The 17,732-nt window shown below is 36.0% G+C and overlaps 3 protein-coding genes and 1 long non-coding RNA gene across 6 annotated transcripts; 2 read left to right on the plus strand and 2 right to left on the minus strand.

Annotated features, from left to right (window-relative positions):
• Positions 1-487: 487 nt before the first annotated feature.
• On the minus strand, positions 488-2,743 carry LOC123684691. The gene is made up of 2 exons (XM_045624061.1): positions 2,009-2,743; positions 488-1,772 (listed from the first exon to the last, which is right to left on the minus strand). Exons 1-2 carry the CDS (start codon positions 2,741-2,743, stop codon positions 1,455-1,457), a joined length of 1,053 nt encoding a protein of 350 aa, XP_045480017.1. The 3' UTR covers positions 488-1,454.
• Positions 2,744-2,820: 77 nt separating this feature from the next.
• On the plus strand, positions 2,821-3,892 carry LOC123684694. Its single transcript, XR_006748169.1, has 3 exons — positions 2,821-2,957; positions 3,176-3,317; positions 3,450-3,892. It is a non-coding gene; the product is annotated as an uncharacterized LOC123684694 (long non-coding RNA).
• A 1,030-nt stretch (positions 3,893-4,922) lies between these two features.
• LOC123684693 lies at positions 4,923-5,798 on the minus strand. Of its 3 annotated transcripts, none has more exons than XM_045624064.1 (3): positions 5,612-5,798; positions 5,476-5,566; positions 4,923-5,384 (listed from the first exon to the last, which is right to left on the minus strand). In XM_045624064.1, exons 2-3 carry the CDS (start codon positions 5,492-5,494, stop codon positions 4,987-4,989), a joined length of 417 nt encoding a protein of 138 aa, XP_045480020.1. In that variant the 5' UTR covers positions 5,495-5,566; positions 5,612-5,798; the 3' UTR covers positions 4,923-4,986. The 3 variants fall into 3 exon arrangements, with proteins under 3 accessions (XP_045480020.1, XP_045480018.1, XP_045480019.1); XM_045624062.1 differs by having other exon boundaries at positions 5,476-5,560; positions 5,612-5,797; XM_045624063.1 differs by having other exon boundaries at positions 4,924-5,384; positions 5,476-5,616.
• Positions 5,799-13,884: 8,086 nt separating this feature from the next.
• LOC123684695 (mitochondrial import inner membrane translocase subunit TIM44) lies at positions 13,885-17,209 on the plus strand. The gene is made up of 3 exons (XM_045624066.1): positions 13,885-14,211; positions 14,262-14,700; positions 16,165-17,209. The coding sequence occupies exons 1-3, from the start codon at positions 14,155-14,157 to the stop codon at positions 16,923-16,925; spliced, it is 1,257 nt and encodes a 418-aa protein (XP_045480022.1). The 5' UTR covers positions 13,885-14,154; the 3' UTR covers positions 16,926-17,209.
• The last annotated feature ends 523 nt before the right edge of the window (positions 17,210-17,732 follow it).

Below are 17,732 nucleotides of genomic sequence, written 5' to 3' on the forward strand. Positions count from 1 at the left end.
AACACATCGAAAAATTTATTGAAATATCTCCTCTACGATATTGAAAACATATTGAGGATTTTAATATTATTATCATTGATTGAATTCAACAATGGTAGCAGTTGAGATGTTACACTCAAACAAAATTTGCTAAGTTTGGTAATTTTCGCCCTCTATATTCTTCAAATTTAAACTCCATTATATCAAAATACCCTTATACATCAATATATTAAATGTATAATTAAGATAATATTTGAAAATTTTCCATGTTTTTGGTTTCTAATAGGAAAAGCTCTGGAGTTATTTGAAAAAAAAATACATATTTCTTACCACAAAAACAACAGATAATCATTTCAAATTAGTGAATTTTGGACTTTCAACCTCTGAATGTGAAGTGATTATAATTCTCTGACATAACCCGTAGTCGGTAGAAAATAATTAATATTGTACCTTACTAATTTCAAACTAAACACAAAATTTCAGTTCAGTTATAAATTATAATAAAAACAACACTGCACAACTTATATTATATCAAATATCATACAAGTTTACATTTTAAATACAAGAAATCTAATATATGTACACAAATAATATTAAAATAAAACAATTCTCTGATATAAGCATCTAATATAAGTACCAGGAATCTTACAATTCTTTTTTATTCAAATATTGTAACTATTAGTTTTTTACTTGAAGTAAGAATGGGGTCAATCTGGAAGACATCAAAAAATATAGTAAAACTAGAAAAGATTTCATTAAAGAAGTATTCTGAAAAATCAGTAATATTCACATAACAATTCAGTAACATTACTGTGTTCAGCCTCTTCAGAAATATATAAAGTTTTTCAGACAAATAATAAGGATCAAGATAAATACTTTGATCAAGTTTGATTTGTACCTTGTCTGATTGAATTAATCTTTGGTGATATATTTCATCCATGACAATTATAATTCTGGTATGAAAAACTTGCTTTTCTTGCAAAGTTCTATGATGAAATATTTTGATAGTAATAAAATTTCCATGCACACTCAAATATATACAATTTCAATATTTATGAATTGTGGTGAAACATAAGCTTTCAAAATCTAGATAGAGTCTTAGATGAATATCAATGAAAACACATCACACATTCAAAAACTTTCTTCAATTTATTGAAACAAATATGAATCGATTTTTTCCCTTGAATAGCATGGTAAAAAAATATTTCCTTTGCTTTCACTTGTTTCAACTTGTAAAAAACAATATTAACTTGAAAAAACAAATAATTCAACTTATTATCATTTCATGATTGAAGTGATATGTAGATAAATAAGAAAACCAACATAGATTGTGCGTCGATTTTTCCAGTGCAAAAATTTTCATAGTCACAAAAATCAACAAGCATTAATTCTTATTGCTACATGAAATTCAAATTGCTGAGACATAAAGTAAACCACTGAAGTAATAGACAGCCAAAATAAAGAAAGCTATATTTTCATCTAAGCCACAACTTCAATCTCAAAGCATCTACTCCATTTAAATAGTATCTGAATAATCTTTTATCTCTCACAAAGCCCAAAGCTTCGTAAAGTTGTAAAGCAGGTTGATTTGTCACTTCGGTCTCCAATACAACTTCATCAGCATCTCCTAAGATCATTTCTTGAATTGCTTTTTTTACTAAAGTTGAACCTATACCTTTTTTACGATAGTCTTTATCAACTGCCAACATTGCAATATATCCACGTTTCATTACTTTTCGATGTACATCTAACTTACAAACTATTGCACCAACGCATTTTTTATTATCCATTGCCTAAAAATAACAATCCTTTTTTAGCATAACCAATTAAAAACCATTTAATTGATAAATATAAACAAAGTTATTATTCTATCAACATTATAGTTAAATTTAATAAAAGTATATAAGAAAAAGAATTATTATATATTTTTTTTTTAGCCTACATTTAAGGAGACATACTTTGTAAATTTAAATATTTTGGTGTATTTTTCGAATAGTTTTGATTATTTAGAATATTTGAAAATACTTACCAAAAAACAGAGTTTTGGCCAGTTATGTATAAAATATCTATATGTATAAATGGAGTATGGCTCAGATAAATCTTTCTGGATAATTTTCATTATTAAGGGCATCTGAAGTTCATTTTCATACTGCACATATTTCACAGGTGATTCTTCACTCTTTAAATTTTCTTTACAGATAGATTGATCAGATCCTAAACTCAAATTCTCAAATTTTTCTAGTACTTCATCTGCAGATACCGTAAAATCTGCATTATAGTCTTCATTTGTATTATTTACATTTAAACAATCACTACTAGGCACAGATAGAACTTCTGGACAGTTTGTACATGTCATATTTGCATTTACACCAAGGTCTATACTATCCTTACAATTTATACTCGATTGTGATTTCTCCAATTGCATTATGTTCTCATTTGAATCATAGCAAGATTTCACTGTTTTATTCGTATCACCGATATCCGAGCTTTTTTTCGTCCTATCATTACTGTTAAGTTGACTTTCATTATCATTAATTGATATTTGAACTTTACTCTTTTTCTCTGCATTCTCAATGGTTCCTTGAGATCTATTTTTCGGATCTATAATGTTTATTTTCAAAGATCCTATGTCCTTAAGTGACCCATTGACTAAACCGTTTACCTTTATTTCACTTTTATGGTTGTTTTCTTTCATAATATCAACCTTCAAGTCATCCTTAACATCCTTCAGTTTGATATTTGTTTCATTTGTAGTTATATTCATTATATAATTTTTGATGGGAGAACTAAGCTAGAGGTATTTAATGAATTGAGAACTTATCAGCATGAGAAGAAAATTAATCTGGATATTTCATATACATATAATCCCTAAAATAAATGTCTAGGAGCAGACATCTTGAACTACGCACGACAGGAAATTTATCTTCGATTTTAAATTAAAGGTTAAGTAATAAGTCAAGTTATTTAAGAGAAGAAAGGTGAGAAACTAATAAACAGTTTAAATTTTATCATTTCAAAAATGAATAAGAAATCAATGATATATAGGGAACATATGATTGGCGTTATTTCATAATTCATCCATAAAACTTTCTACTCGTACAAAACAAATTCTTATCAAAATGACTTTATTCAATTTATTCCTATTGAATAATTCTTCATTTTTTATGCTATCACAATATTTAATATTATTTTGAAGGAAAAAACAAACGAAGAAGAAGAATTTATGCTATAAAAAATTCTACCCTAACCTATTTTTCAAAAATATTAATGGATATTAAATAGAATTTAAAGATTGATATTGAATGGACCTAGGTAACAAGAGATAACAATCTCTGCAGGTAACTATCATATCAGTATACGTAGAAAAAATATTATTAATTGAATTTTTGTAAATGCTTTAGTCATATAACAATCTCCCATATTCACTATTCAGATGCGCTATTTAAAACTGGCCTAATTATTTTTTTCAGTAATGTCTTTTCCCAACAAAGAAGACAGACAACGTTGTTGGGGAGCAAGGGATAGGTATTGGGAATGTTTAGATAAAGTTGGTGAAGGAGATCAGCATCCATGTGCTGAGCTCAGAAAGTTGTATGAAAATTCTTGTAGTTCACAATGGATCAAACATTTTGATAGAAGAAGATCCTATTTGGTATTTAAGAATAAAGTAGAAAATGAGGGATATGAACCGTTAACTGAAAGTAATAAAACAACATGATGATAATTTGTATTAGATATATATTTATGTTCATGTCTATTATGTCAAAATGGTTCATTATATTCTCCATACTTAATACTCTTGATTACAGATAGAAGAAAGGATATGATAGATATGGAAAAAATGTTCAATGTTCCAAAAATTCTCATTTAGAAATGAAATTTCCTTCTCATGAAATATATTTGCAAATCTTCACTATGAATGTTTTAATTATTTAGAAGTAAGAAAAATAGTACAAAATCAACAATGTATTCAGCAAGTATTCACTAAAGTAATTCTTATCAGAAAAAATAATTTATTTTTGTGTTATGTAATATTTTGTATTTCAATTGAAGGACTGTTATGAATGGGTAGAGGGTCATTCAAGTCTTTAGAAACATTAATGATGTGTTTTCCAGGAACCATTACTAAGCCTAACATTCTAGGCTCTTCTTTGGGTTTGTTTAATTGCACTGTTTGTGGTAAATATTCAGAACATGAACCTAATATGACATTGGCATCGGCATCAGTACATAAAAAAATTCCAATTAACACCCTTCCATCAGACATTTCGATCCTTAACGTTTTATTCAATAAATGTCTCAATTTTTGCACTCCTGTTGGATCCTAAAAGATGGCAATGATTAAAAGGTGATACAATACAATTGAATTTCTTTTACTTCAGGTGTTTCAATAATATTCTCTTGGGACATAGTCGAATCTATAGTAAACTCTGAAAAATCAGTTTAGATTAACTGAAGATTTGAGGCTCTCCTACAAACATTCTAACCTCCATTTGTTGAGTCAAAACAAAAATTTTGACATTGATATGAGTAACAGGGAGTGTTCCGATACTATACCATAGACCTATAATAACATTATTTTACATATGTCTATTGTCTATAAGCGCGTTCGGTTATTAACACAGATTACTAGTTAGTAAGTTAGTCTGTGTAACTCTCTAATTACCTCGGACTCAGCGTTGCCAACCCAAAATCTTGAGATTACCGTATCAGGGACGAGAAATTACCGTATTTGGGACACTTTTACCGTACACAGAACCACAGAAGTACATAGAGAAAGAGATAAACAATTCTTTCTATTCTAAGGCCATACCTAACCTACAAATTGTAATTTAAACTTGTCAAAATCTAACTAAGCCCTAAATCAAAGATTAGGGAGAGAAAGAAAAAATGCTTTGTCAAATTAGTGGAATTTTTAATTCAATTGAATAAACATAATAAAATGTACAGAAGAATATATACATAAAAATAAGTAATATATAAGTAATCTTAAATGTGAATCATTATTCATTGCATAGATTTCTTAGTTTTTGATTTTTTGTATTCACTTAACAAGCTTAACAAGCACATTTCTTTCAAGCCATCATCATATCTTCTGTTGAATTTATTAACAAAGTTTGCTTTCAACTCATTAGCAAAAATAATATGAGCATCTTTGGAAAGGTATCGTTTTGATTCACATATCAATCTTGAGATATTTGTTCTATTGGTAGCCTCGATGGGTCTTCCTTTGCAAAAACAGTGGGGAACTTTACGCCTAAATATTTTGCACTTCAAAGAATTGATTTTAGCCTTCATTCTTTCAATTCTCTGGTTGGTTAAGGGGCTCAGCTTACTACCACTACGTTTGGGGGTGGCCGAACTGCTACTTGCTTCTGTAAAACCTTCTGATTCCATTGTAACATCTAGAAAAAAGAAAAACAATTTCATCTTATTGCATTTAACACTAATTTGAATTGATAATTTCATTCAACAACTTCAAGTAACTAGACTTACAAATATGATTTGCATTCATGTGTCCTCTTTTCAAAAATTTATATTTCAACCGTCTATGACAAATTCATCTTCATCAACTTCGATACTAGAACTGGAAGAATTAGAATACATATCCATTTTGTTCATTCTTGCATACATATTCTGAGTAGGTGTAAAATCTACGCAGTTACCATCTTTTTTCACACATGAGACGTTAATAAACAACCATTGATTGTATTAGTTATTAACTTACTACACTATTACAATGAGCTCAAAAAAAAAAATCGCAATTGAAATTACGAAATTACCGTATTTCGGCGTACGGTAGCCCATTCGGACCGTATACCGTATTTGGCATCAATTTACCGTACAAATACGGTAATTACCGTACGGTTGGCAACGCTGCTCGGACTTGTCTACACCGTTCGTTTATCACCATAGATAAATAGATCGACACTTTTTGATCTACAAATGATTTTTTTTTCACTTCCTGTTTCGCCGGAAGTGATGCCAACTTTCGATTTTTAAATGGAACACCCTGAATATTAGTACATTTTTGAAATCTGCATAATTTTCTGAATCCAATGATACCATATAAGTGACATTTCAAACGTCAAAATTTTTATAATTTAATTTTTAGTTTTCCATTTTAGTGTGCCATGATGGTTCCGATTTATTCCAATTGACCCGTCTAAAATACTAAAAAAATCGAAATCCCGTTAAAAATACTAAATTGCGTTTTTTATGAGCAAATAAAGTTCATCGTAATCGTTTTTGGGTTAAAACTCAATTTTTTCGAATGGACCCATATTGGTACCGTGGTACCATTTATTAGTACTATTAATAGGTAATGAATTCATCCATACCTGGTAATAGAATGTGCGATCAATACAATCAAAATTACAGCTGAAACAAAATAATTGTATTTTTTTATTTTCTTTTAGCTGTAATTTTGATTGTATTGATCGCACATTCTATTACCAGGTATGGATGAATTCCTCATTAATAGTACTAATAAATAGTATCACGGTACCAATATGGTTCCATTCGAAAAAATTGAGTTTACCCCAAAAACGATTACGATGAACTTTATTTGCTCATAAAAAACGCAATTTAGTATTTTTGACGGGATTTCGATTTTTCTAGTATTAGACGGGTCAATTGGGATAAATCGGAACCATCGCATTTGCTCTCGGGGGATTAGTCGACCCCAGCCATGCCAAGGTCTGTGCTGGCATGGTTCACCGCAGCCTCCTCGGGGCCAAAGTTGGACAGTGATCGACTGACACTGACCAATGCGGTGCGACTCCCCATACCCTGCTGTAGTGTCGTGGCTTTGGGTATTGCACGGGGTTTACGATGCCAGGTATGCAAGGGATCAGCACCTTCATGCCTGATATACCGACATGTGGAATCTGATGTCTGTGGTCATGTCTCGCGAGCAAAGGACACATGCCGGGGGATTTGGCTTAACCGCCTGAACCGAGTGTATGAAAGACACAATAAAAACTTTCCCCAAGACAAGGTGGAACAGCGTATGCCGAAGTCTGCGTGGCTAGTGGGAGGATCTAGTCCTGAATATGCGAACTCCAGATACCAGGCGACCTCTGGTTTAATTGGCCTTCCAGGGGCGTGCGGGGCTCTGCCTCTGGTGACTGAAATTCCCTAGCTGCACGTGGGACTTCATATGGACCAATTAGTAAAAACTAAAGAAGGGCCTTGCACTAGCCCTAATGTGCTAATCGAGGAAGAACAAAGCCTCGCTCAGCTTGAGGAACAGGGCGCAAGTCCTGACCCCATGGCGGAGGAAATGCTGCTGAAGAGCAGCGATGAAGAGGTCGTAGCTGGCCTCGAAAAGCTGATGGTCAGGAGACCTAGACTCTCCGGGGCCGCCAGAAAAAGGATGAAGTTCCTCATTAAGATAGGGATGGCTCCTGACGATGCCAGGAAAGAAGCCTCCAAACCAATTGGTCCAAGGCAGACAACAAGCCGAGGGACCAAGAGAACTATAGGTCGGAGGACAGCAAACCTAAAGGCAAGGAGCCTAAGAGTGCCAAATGTGAGGCTTCAAAAGTCGCACGGTCCTCAGGAGTTGCCAGGGCTCAGGCCTCGGGTGCCTCCAAAGTTCAATCCTCTGGAGCTTCCGAGGCTCAGCCCTCGGGAACTCCCAAGGTTCCTGCATCAGGTGGGCCCACCTACAGCCAGGTTACCGCTGGTCTGAAGGTGGGTATAATGGACAAAAAGTTTCCAGAGGTGATTTTGGAAATGGACCAACTAATGGCCATCAAAAAATCGCTAATGGAACAGATCATTGCACTGGGGAACGAGGACGCCATAACGCCTATGTTCCAGCAACTGCATGTGAGGCCAGGCTGGCTTGGGCTGACATGCTCTGACAAAGCCACTGTGGAGTGGCTGAAAAGCATACAGCCTAAACTTAAAACTTGGGAGGGAGCTGACCTGAGGATAGCCGAAGAGGCAGAACTGCCTCACCCGGAGATCCTGGTCGGATATCTCCCCGACAGCCCTGATCTCTCCACTGAGAAAATTCTCAAGGCGATAGAGAATCAAAACGCAGGGTTCAAAACCACCAGCTGGAGAGTCCATCGAAGGATAGCCGAAGAGGACCCATGCTCGAGATTGTCATCTCGGCTGATAGAGCATCGGTCGAGAGACTCAGAGCGAAAAATTGGCGGATAAATTACTTCTTCGGCCAAACAAATCTCCGCCTTAAGGTACCAAAGACAACGGCCGAGAGGAGAGAAGCACCTCAGGCCTCAACCTCTGGTCCGGCGCCGAAAAGGCCCAAAGGGGAGGTGAAGAAGAAGGTGGTGAAGTCTCCAGGCAATGAAGAGGCCACAAAACCGACCACCAGCTCTGGGGGAGGGCTGGTCCGCAAAGGCGTAATAAGGGGGGGTCCGACGGAGAAAAACCTTCGGTCCCTTCCGAAAAGCCTAGCGGACATCCAACCCCATAAGGGGCAGATGTCTGACATGCTTTCAGATAAACCTCCAGCACTCGAAGGCAGCCTCTAGTGCCTTATGCTGGAGAACATCTAGAAGGCATGTTGATATAGGGCTGATACAAGAGCCCTGGATCAATGGAGGCCAAGTAAGAGGCCTACCAAACAAAGTATATCAGACGATATACTGTGATAAGTCAGTAAGTCCAAGAGCCCTAATAATACTCAGAAGGCGACTAACCTGTCTTCCACTTACAGACTTCCTGACAAGGGATCTTGCTGCGGCATTGGTTGAGGTGTGAACTGAGAGCATCAAGAGGCAGCTGGTTATCGCCTCAGGATATTTTCCAGGAGACGCCATCAGCCCACCACCGGAGGTAGTACAACGCCTCATCGAATGGTGCCGCATGGAGAAGAAACAACTGATTCTGGGCTGCGATGCGAACGCACACCACAAAGTATGGGGCAGCACAGATATAAATCATAGAGGTGAGGATTTGCTTGATTTTCTATTTTCTACTAACATAGATATAGTGAATGTGGGTTATAGTCCAACCTCCATGAATGCGATCAGAAGGGAAGTAATTGACCTTACAATGGCGGCACCTTTTATTGTGGGGATCGTCAAGAACTGGAGGGTCTCAGAAGAACCTTCCATGTCAGACCATATGGCAATAGAATTCAACGTTGAAGCAACTGCTTCAGCTGATGTTGAGGGCAGGATACCCAGGAAGACAGACTGGCAACTTTACATAGCCCACATAAGTTCTGATCTGAAGGGCCTGAAATATAACATCAGCTCCAATGAGGATCTGGAGAACGCCTCTGCTTACTTCACATCATGTCTGAAGAGGGCATTTGAAAACAGTTGTCCACTCAGGAAGAAAACGATCTCCAGAGACGTCCCCTGGTGGAACAATCATCTTGAAAACCTCAAAAAAACTGCTAGAAAAGCCTTCAATAAGGCTAAGCGAGAAGGCAGCTGAAATGCCTACAGACTAGCCCTGACCAACTACAACAAAGAGGTCAGGAAAGCCAAAAGGCAGTCCTGGAGAAGCTTCTGCGAGGGAATAGATAAAACAGCCCCAGCAGCTAGACTTCAAAAGATACTATCTCTATCACTCTAACCCAATTGGCCAAATAAAGAAGCCATGTGGGGAATTTACGAATGATCCTCGAGAGAGTCTAAGAGCTCTATTAGAGACTCACTTTCCTGGCTCCAGGCAGATTACCAGTGAAGATGGGGCCCCGCTGGGGAAGTATACAACCCCACTAGGTGGGATTCTCAGAAAGCTGGTAGACTATTCACACCAGAAAGAATTGAATAGGCGATAAAGAGCTTTCAGCCCTTCAAATCAGCAGGCATAGATGGTATTTTTCCAGCCATGCTTCAGAAAGGTGTTCAGTGCTTATAGCCCCGATAACTGAGCTCTTTAAGGCCAGCTTTACAAGGGGCTATATCCCGAAATCATGGAGGAAGGCGAGGGTAGTATTCATACCCAAAGAGGGTCGAAAAGGCTCCCCGGAGCCTAAATCCTATCGACCCATATGCCTCACCTCTTTTCTCCTGAAGACCATGGAGAAAATAATGGACAATAATATAAGGGGAAGTTTGAAACTCCACAGCAAACAGTTTGCTTATAGGGCGGGTAGACGCCCTTCATCATCTTCTTAGACAGGTGGAAGGCACCCTCAACGCAAAGGAGATTCTGGTTGCAATGTTCGGTGATATCAGAGGGGCCTTTGACAATACCCTACATACCTCCATATGCAATGCAGCCCTATTGTCACCTATGCATCTCTAGCATGGTGGACAAAAACCGAGGAGGTCACCACACGCATCAGGTTGCAGACACTGCAAAGGCTGGCGTGTATTGGTGTCACAGGAGCTATGCGCACAGCTCCCACGGCAGCGCTGGAGGTCATACTAGACTTGCCTTCCTTACACCTACATGTGAGGAAATGTAGCCTGCTCGAAGCAATAAGAATTTCCCTTAATGGAAAGCTCCTTCCTGGAAACTGGGTTGGACATATGAGGATACTGAATCAACTAGATTCAAACCTCCTCGCAAAACCATCAGATATTATGCCAACCACCTACGATTTTGAAACGCCCTTTGAAACGGTTATAAATGACCGTCATAGTGCAATAAGTCTCATAAATCTTCTGGACAAAAAGTCATCCATATGGTTCACAGATGGATCAAAAACAGAGAAGGGCACCGGCATTGGGATATATAGACCTAGACTGAGGATCTCTAAAGCCCTGGGAAGTGAGCCCTCGATTCTACAGACCGAGATAATGGCTGTTTATGTATGCGCCCAGGAGTGTCTCAAAATGAACCTCAAGGGGGCGCATATCTACATCACCACGGACAGCCAAACCACGCTGAGATCCCTGGAATCGTGCTGTCAGGGGTCTCTGCTGACTTGGGAGTGCCGTAACACCATAAAGCAACTGGCCAGAGGAAATAAGGTGACTCTACTATGGGTACCAGGGCACTGTGGGGTTGAAGGAAATGAAAGAGCGGATGAACTCGCAAAAAGTGCATCAAGGTTAAGACCTGCTGGACCTGAGCCTGGGATAGGAAAAGACCAATACAAAGCTGCGGTCCAGCTATGGGAGTTGAACAGTAGGACAATCCACTGGACTAACACTCCTAGACTTGCTCAGGCAAAGAAATTCGTGAAGATTTCACCTACCTACGCCAAAAATCTCCTGAAGCTGTCGCGAGCAGAGCTTCGGGTGATGGTGGGACTGCTGACGGGGCACTGTCGGTACAAACATCATTTGTACCGTATGGGAAAGTCAGCAGACGAGATTTGCAGGCTCTGTGGATCGGAAGTAGAAACGGCTGAACACTTGATATGCAAGTGTCCAGAGCTGGCTGGCCTAAGAACCATTCACATCGGCAAGCCGGTCCTGGATACCAGAGAGGTAACGGCTAAGGCCCCTAGGGAGGTTGTCAATTTTATTAACGTCGTTGACGACCTCCCTGGGTTTCTATGAATGAGTAGGGTAGTGAACAAAAGATCTGCATGGTCGCAGTTCCCGGAAGGCTTACCGAAGCAAAACGACCCCAGTTCAAATAATAATAATAATCATGGCACATTTAAATGGAAAACTAAAAATTGAATTATAAAAAATTTTGACTTTTGAAATGTCACTTATATGGTCTCATTGGATTCAGAAAATTATGCAGATTCCAAAAATGTACTAATATACAGGGTGTTCCTTTTAAAAATTGAAAGTTGGAATCACTTCCGGCGAAACAGGAAGTGAAAAAAATCATTTGTAGATCAAAAAGTGTCGCTTATTATGTATATGGGATATCCCAAATTTCAATCTATTACCTTCAAAACTAACGGGGGGTGTACCATTATCCTGTTACACCCGGTATAGATTTTCACATATTTATAATCCATCATCATTTATATAGCTTCGGTCGGAAACTTCAATATAGAAAGAATTTCTTGGGGGTTGCTTCTCAGAGATAATCATAAAATTCGAATTTTATTGCCACAACCAATTAGGTAGTTTTGTTCAGTAGTTGAACAGCATGATACAAAGAAATATTTTTATTTCTTTGTATCTTCTTGGATGAACGATGAACACGTCCTACAAACAGGGGCGGATCCAGTGAAAGTCGCAGCTCATATAGGTTAGTAAAATAGCGGAATTTGTTGTTGAGGCAGTCAATCTTCACAAACCTCTGTTGAAGTTAATTTTTCAAGAGCAATGTACGAAACGTACAGAAAATCCTATTCATATCATAATTTTCCAATAATATTCATACAAATTAATTTCAGAAGGTATTTCATATTTCTCAATCAAACGTAGATTGAAGGATGTGTGTCTTCAATTTGTCTATAAAATCAGCATTTTCATTTCCGTTCGAAGTTCGTTAACCAGAGAAATACCTAGTTACTTTCATATTTCCGGTGAACTGTGGAATTCGTATTGTATCAATAAATATATTGTCATCATATTTACGCTTGGTCTTGACGTCACTAGAATTATATTATAAATAGTTGTTAGTTTTAGAAATAAAGTGCATTTACACACGATCTGCCTTTCAGTCATAACCCTTGAGTCCTTAACAAATCCTCTATTTTGAAACTCAAGGTAACGTTGTGACGCTACCCCAACAAGCAAAATTGTTCGCCATGGACAGGAACAGATGGTAATCACTCCGAACTTCAAGCTGGATTCATAAGAATCTCCCAACCAATCTCCCGGAGCTTCTGGCAAGGCACTATCGATGTGTGTGGCCTGGCGTTGTCCTGATGGAACACAATTCCTCTCCTATTGGTTAAAATTGACCGCTTCTGGGCGATTGCTTCCTTCAGAGGGTCCAATTGCGAACAGTACGAATCCGAGTTAACAGTTGTGCCTTAGGGGAGCAGCTAAATGTAGATAATTCCCTGCCAATCCCACCAAACACAAAGCAAAACCTTTCTGACCGTTTCCGATGGGTCACCGCATTTCGACTACGATCGTTTTCTCTTGACGTTGTCGTAAGTGATCCACATTTCATCACCAGTCACCAACCGTATCAAAAATGGGTCGATTTTATTGCGATTCAGCAGCGATTAGCAGATGGAAATTCGTTTCATGAGGTTTTTCGCGTTAACACATGCTGTACCCATACATCGAGCTTTTTCTTGAGACCAACCATATGCAAGTGGTGTTCCAAACGTTTTTTTGTGCAATCTATGGCTCTTGGGCAATCGAAAACTCGACAATGACCGTGATTTTATCGATATTTTCAACAATTGGCCTTCCAGTGTGTGGTGCTTCTTGGATATCGAAATTACGGAATCGACGAAACCAAAATAGCGCATGATTGGCTATTATGTACAATATCAGGACCATAAACACTATTGACATTTCAGCCGCCAGGTTGGCATTTTCGCCTTTATAATAATAATAAAAACTGTAAAATAAAGCGTATTTTCTCTTTGCTGGTGTCCTTCTTTGACGCTCGCTCAAACTAAACTGAGTCATATCATAATTATCAGAAAAGTTTTTGTAGTACGAAATCTTTACAGTTACTTAATAAATCACTGTAGAAATCTCTACAGTGACTTAATTGAACACATGCAGTGGTATTCCCTGCGAAAGAGTGTTTTTCCCAAGCAGGAAATATTATGACAGCGAAACGAAACAATTTGAGCGGTGAAATGATCTCACATTTATTATTTTTGAAATCTTGGAATTTAGAAGAATGGCAGCTTATTTCAATAATTTTTTTTCTGTTGACTTTGAATTATCTCATCCTCATTAATATAATATAAAAATTATTTGATTTTTTACGATACAAACATACTCGATATTTACTGTAGCGATATCGATACTACTCATTACGATCCAAAGTATCGATACTTCACGGAGTATCGCCCAACACTAGTATCCAAGCTGCACATCTCTATTAATTTGATATATTTTGATCTGTGGTGCACAGACCACTGTCAATATTAAAAATCATAGAAATTTATGAACACATGGAAATTTTCAGTCATTTACTCATTCAGTATAGTTTGGATACAATACAATATATTTATCGGTAATGTTTATGTTTTATTTGAAATAGTTGCTGCTATTTGAACAGCATGCTTCATACTTCAAATATATTCATAAAAACTCCGTCTTAATTCAAATTTAATTATTATATTCTATTTTTCGACCTGAATTCGAGGTTATAACACTCAAGAATCATTCTTGCAATTAGAGCATAATGTACCGGTTTAGTAAATTCTCAATTTATCGCAATATCACGAACAATAAGTTTTTGGTAAGGTACATACAAAATATTGGTTTTTTTTTTATAATGTATTATTGTAGTTTCGTACTTATGCCAAAGATCAAAAAAAACATGGATTTCTGGGAAGATTTTATGAAAATTTCCGCGAAGAAATATCAAAGAACAAAGAGATGAAAGAATCTCTGAAAAAATTCAGGGAGGAAGCCGAGAAATTGGAGCAGAGTGAAGCTTTGAAAGCTGCTCGTCAAAAATTTGATACAGTTGAAAAAGAGGCTTCGAAAGGTGGAGAAATTTTCAAAGGAAGAATGAGTCTTATCAAAACAAAAGTAAAAGTTATAATGGATGAAGCTACCAAAACAGAATTGGCTAAAAGGGCTGGAAAGATAACTGAAGAAATTGGTAAAACAACTAGTACAATTTCAGAAAAAGCACAGGAAATTGGTAAAACTGAAACATTCAAAAGTATTTCAGAGGCAACAAAAGCAGTGAAACAAGAAATTGATTCAACAGAAATACAAGGTATGTCAGGTTTTAATCAAAGTTGAAAGCAACAGTTATAATTAAAAAGGTGAACTTATTCTATTATACGAAATAAATCAAGAAAGTCAAACCAAAATGGTAAACTTCAGATGAGTAAAAGCTTAGAATAGGTAACCTAACTTAAAGCCTCAATTAGGATTTAGGAACTCCAAAACGTGATTTTAATGGCCTCAGTTAGCACTAATAATGTTTTTATGGCGAATGATGATGATAAAATTATTTGCGCCAACCAACATCATTAAAAATTACATGATCTAGACTGCCTAATTGATGGCACCTATTACTATCTGTGCTATGATGACATCCAACTATAATGCATTTAAGATTAATTTTTTTTCCATTCAAATTATTGTCCACAGATTGAAATACAACCTAAATATAAGAGGAAATCACAATACAAACAACTCCACTATGTACTCTTATGATTTTAAAAGAGCACAGATTGATAAAATGATCATGTAGTAGAGTATAGGAGAGTAATGTCATAAAAATAATAATGTTGCTATAGTCTTTTCACTTTTCATATAGTATGAAATGACTTCACACCTAGTGAGATTTTAGTACCAACCAACGGGGATATTTGCTTGCCCTACTGTTGCCATTGATTCATGATGCTATTGATGTGTCATTCTGATTGGAATTCAATTTTGACATATTCTTTTCATACTTTCATTCAGATATCGCTTTTACTAAAAAAAAGGGAAATAGTATGTCGACAATTCACTCCACAGGATGTTCTTAACTAAACCTCACTTTTAATTTTTTTGTTTACCCCTTTATATAACAAAAACAAAGTGACTGATGAAGGCATTTGAATAGTTATGTTCCTGAGGATCAAGCTACATTTCAAAAAAATAATTGTTATAATAGGCCAAAGGATTCAAGAGAAAATGAACTACGAATTTCATTGAGATTTTTCCGTTCCCCTAATTTTGCCGGTGTGTATATTTCGATAACCAATTGATGTTAATTTATGGAAAAAATAGAGAAAAATGCAGTCTAATTATATATGTAATTATCTCCGTGACTTGTTTTTGTTTATTTCAATGAGAACGAAGAAACATATCAATCTATCTTTCATTATAATTGAAATAAATATATAATGGTATAAATCAAAGAGTTGAATTTAAGTACAATTCGTTATTTTAATAGGAATAACAATGCATGGAGAAAGTATTAATGAAATCTATACCATAATTTTTCCAGATACATTTCTGTATTTATCAGTCTCAATATATATTTGCTTCCCATCAACAATCATTATTGATGAAAAACAATCTGGCATCTGGCAACAATAACTCTGAAATAACACTGTTTGTATGTATATGCACACAGTCTGCAATTTTCCAAACTCTAGACCGTTTGTTGATTTTGCATCTTAACTATGAGATTGTTTCTTGAATAATTGGGCTTTTATTTTTTATTATTTCTTTCTTTTTTTAGGAAGAGTTTATGTCAGTCCTGCAATACTAAGAAAAAGAACAGAGACATCAGCAGTACAAAATCAGAAGTATTACGAACCTAACACTGAAGCTGTAGGAATGGAATTACATAAAGATTCAAGAATTTATGAATCTTGGCAGAATTTCAAAAATAACAATCCATACATAGGTAAATTTATAGATTGGAAATTAAAATATGAAGAAAGTGATAATCCTATAGTTAGAGCATCTAGGGCTTTAACTAATGTAGCATCTGATATGTTTGGAGGATTATTTGCTAAAACAGAGCTTTCTGAAACATTGACTGAAATATGTAAACTAGATAATAGTTTTGAAACAAAAAGATTTTTAAAACAGTGTGAAACAGACATAATTCCGAATATCTTGGAAGCAATGACGAGGGGAGAATTAGAGATTCTGAAAGATTGGTGTCACGAAGGACCATATAACCTTTTTGCGATACCTTTCAAAGAAGCCTTAAAAAAAGGATATAAAATTGACTCCAAAATTTTGGATATTGATAATGTGGATTTGATGATGGGCAAGATTATGGAACAAGGTCCTGTTTTAATAATATCATTTACCTCACAACAAGTAATGTGTGTTAAGGACAAAGACGGAACTGTGGTTGAAGGAGACCCTAACAAAGTAATGAGGGTGAATTATGTATGGGTATTATGTAGAGATATTACAGAAACAGACCCAAGGGCAGCCTGGAGGCTTCTGGATCTCTCTGCAAGCAGCAGTGAGCAATTTGTTTAATATTATAAGGAAAAATAAATGAAGAGAAAAGACTCCTTAAGTTGTCTCATTATTTTGTTGAATAGCCAATATTGATACTGAACTTCATTCAGTTAAGAGAGTAAATAAGGTTAAATGTTATTTCTCTAACATTATTTACTTCACTAAAATGCTGGAATTACTTGTAGAAAGTGGAATCGAATTTTCCTAACTATGATTCTGAACTTTGTGATTTGTATAGTTTTTATAAATACTTATGTATAATTTATATAATTTGATCTTTGTATAAATTGTTGAATTTTCAATTTTTTGATTTATTATCCATAAGCAATATTAATCTCCTGAAAAGCTTACAATTCTTCAATAAGCCTGATTCTTAAAAACACCTGAAAATGTCAGATGCTACAAACAATGGACAGTTTATTTGGTGAGGCCTGAGGAATACAGATGTTGACTAACTAACTCTGATCCGTTAGAGCAGATGTGTTTGATACAGAAATCGAAATTGCTCTAAGAACTGAGTGCATGTTTTAATTTATATTGGCGATTGAAAAAAAAAGATCATCAAAGAGGATGATGAATGACGACACCTAAAACATAAGTGAGTACATACCTATACAGTCTATTCTAATATTGATACAAACTACAATAATTATGTCGGCCAATTTCTAATCAATGTCTTAGTTGAAAAAGTATCGCCAAAAGTTAATTTCAATACGTATTTAAATTATCAACTATTATGGTGATTCTGCTTGCTCGAAAGATGGACTGAGCATCTCTCTAAAGATCTGCACCGCTGGGTAGATAAATCCAGCCGTTCTAAGGTGA

This window comes from Harmonia axyridis, chromosome 7 (genome assembly GCF_914767665.1).
Source record: "Harmonia axyridis chromosome 7, icHarAxyr1.1, whole genome shotgun sequence".
Classification (NCBI taxonomy): Eukaryota; Metazoa; Arthropoda; class Insecta; order Coleoptera; family Coccinellidae; genus Harmonia; species Harmonia axyridis.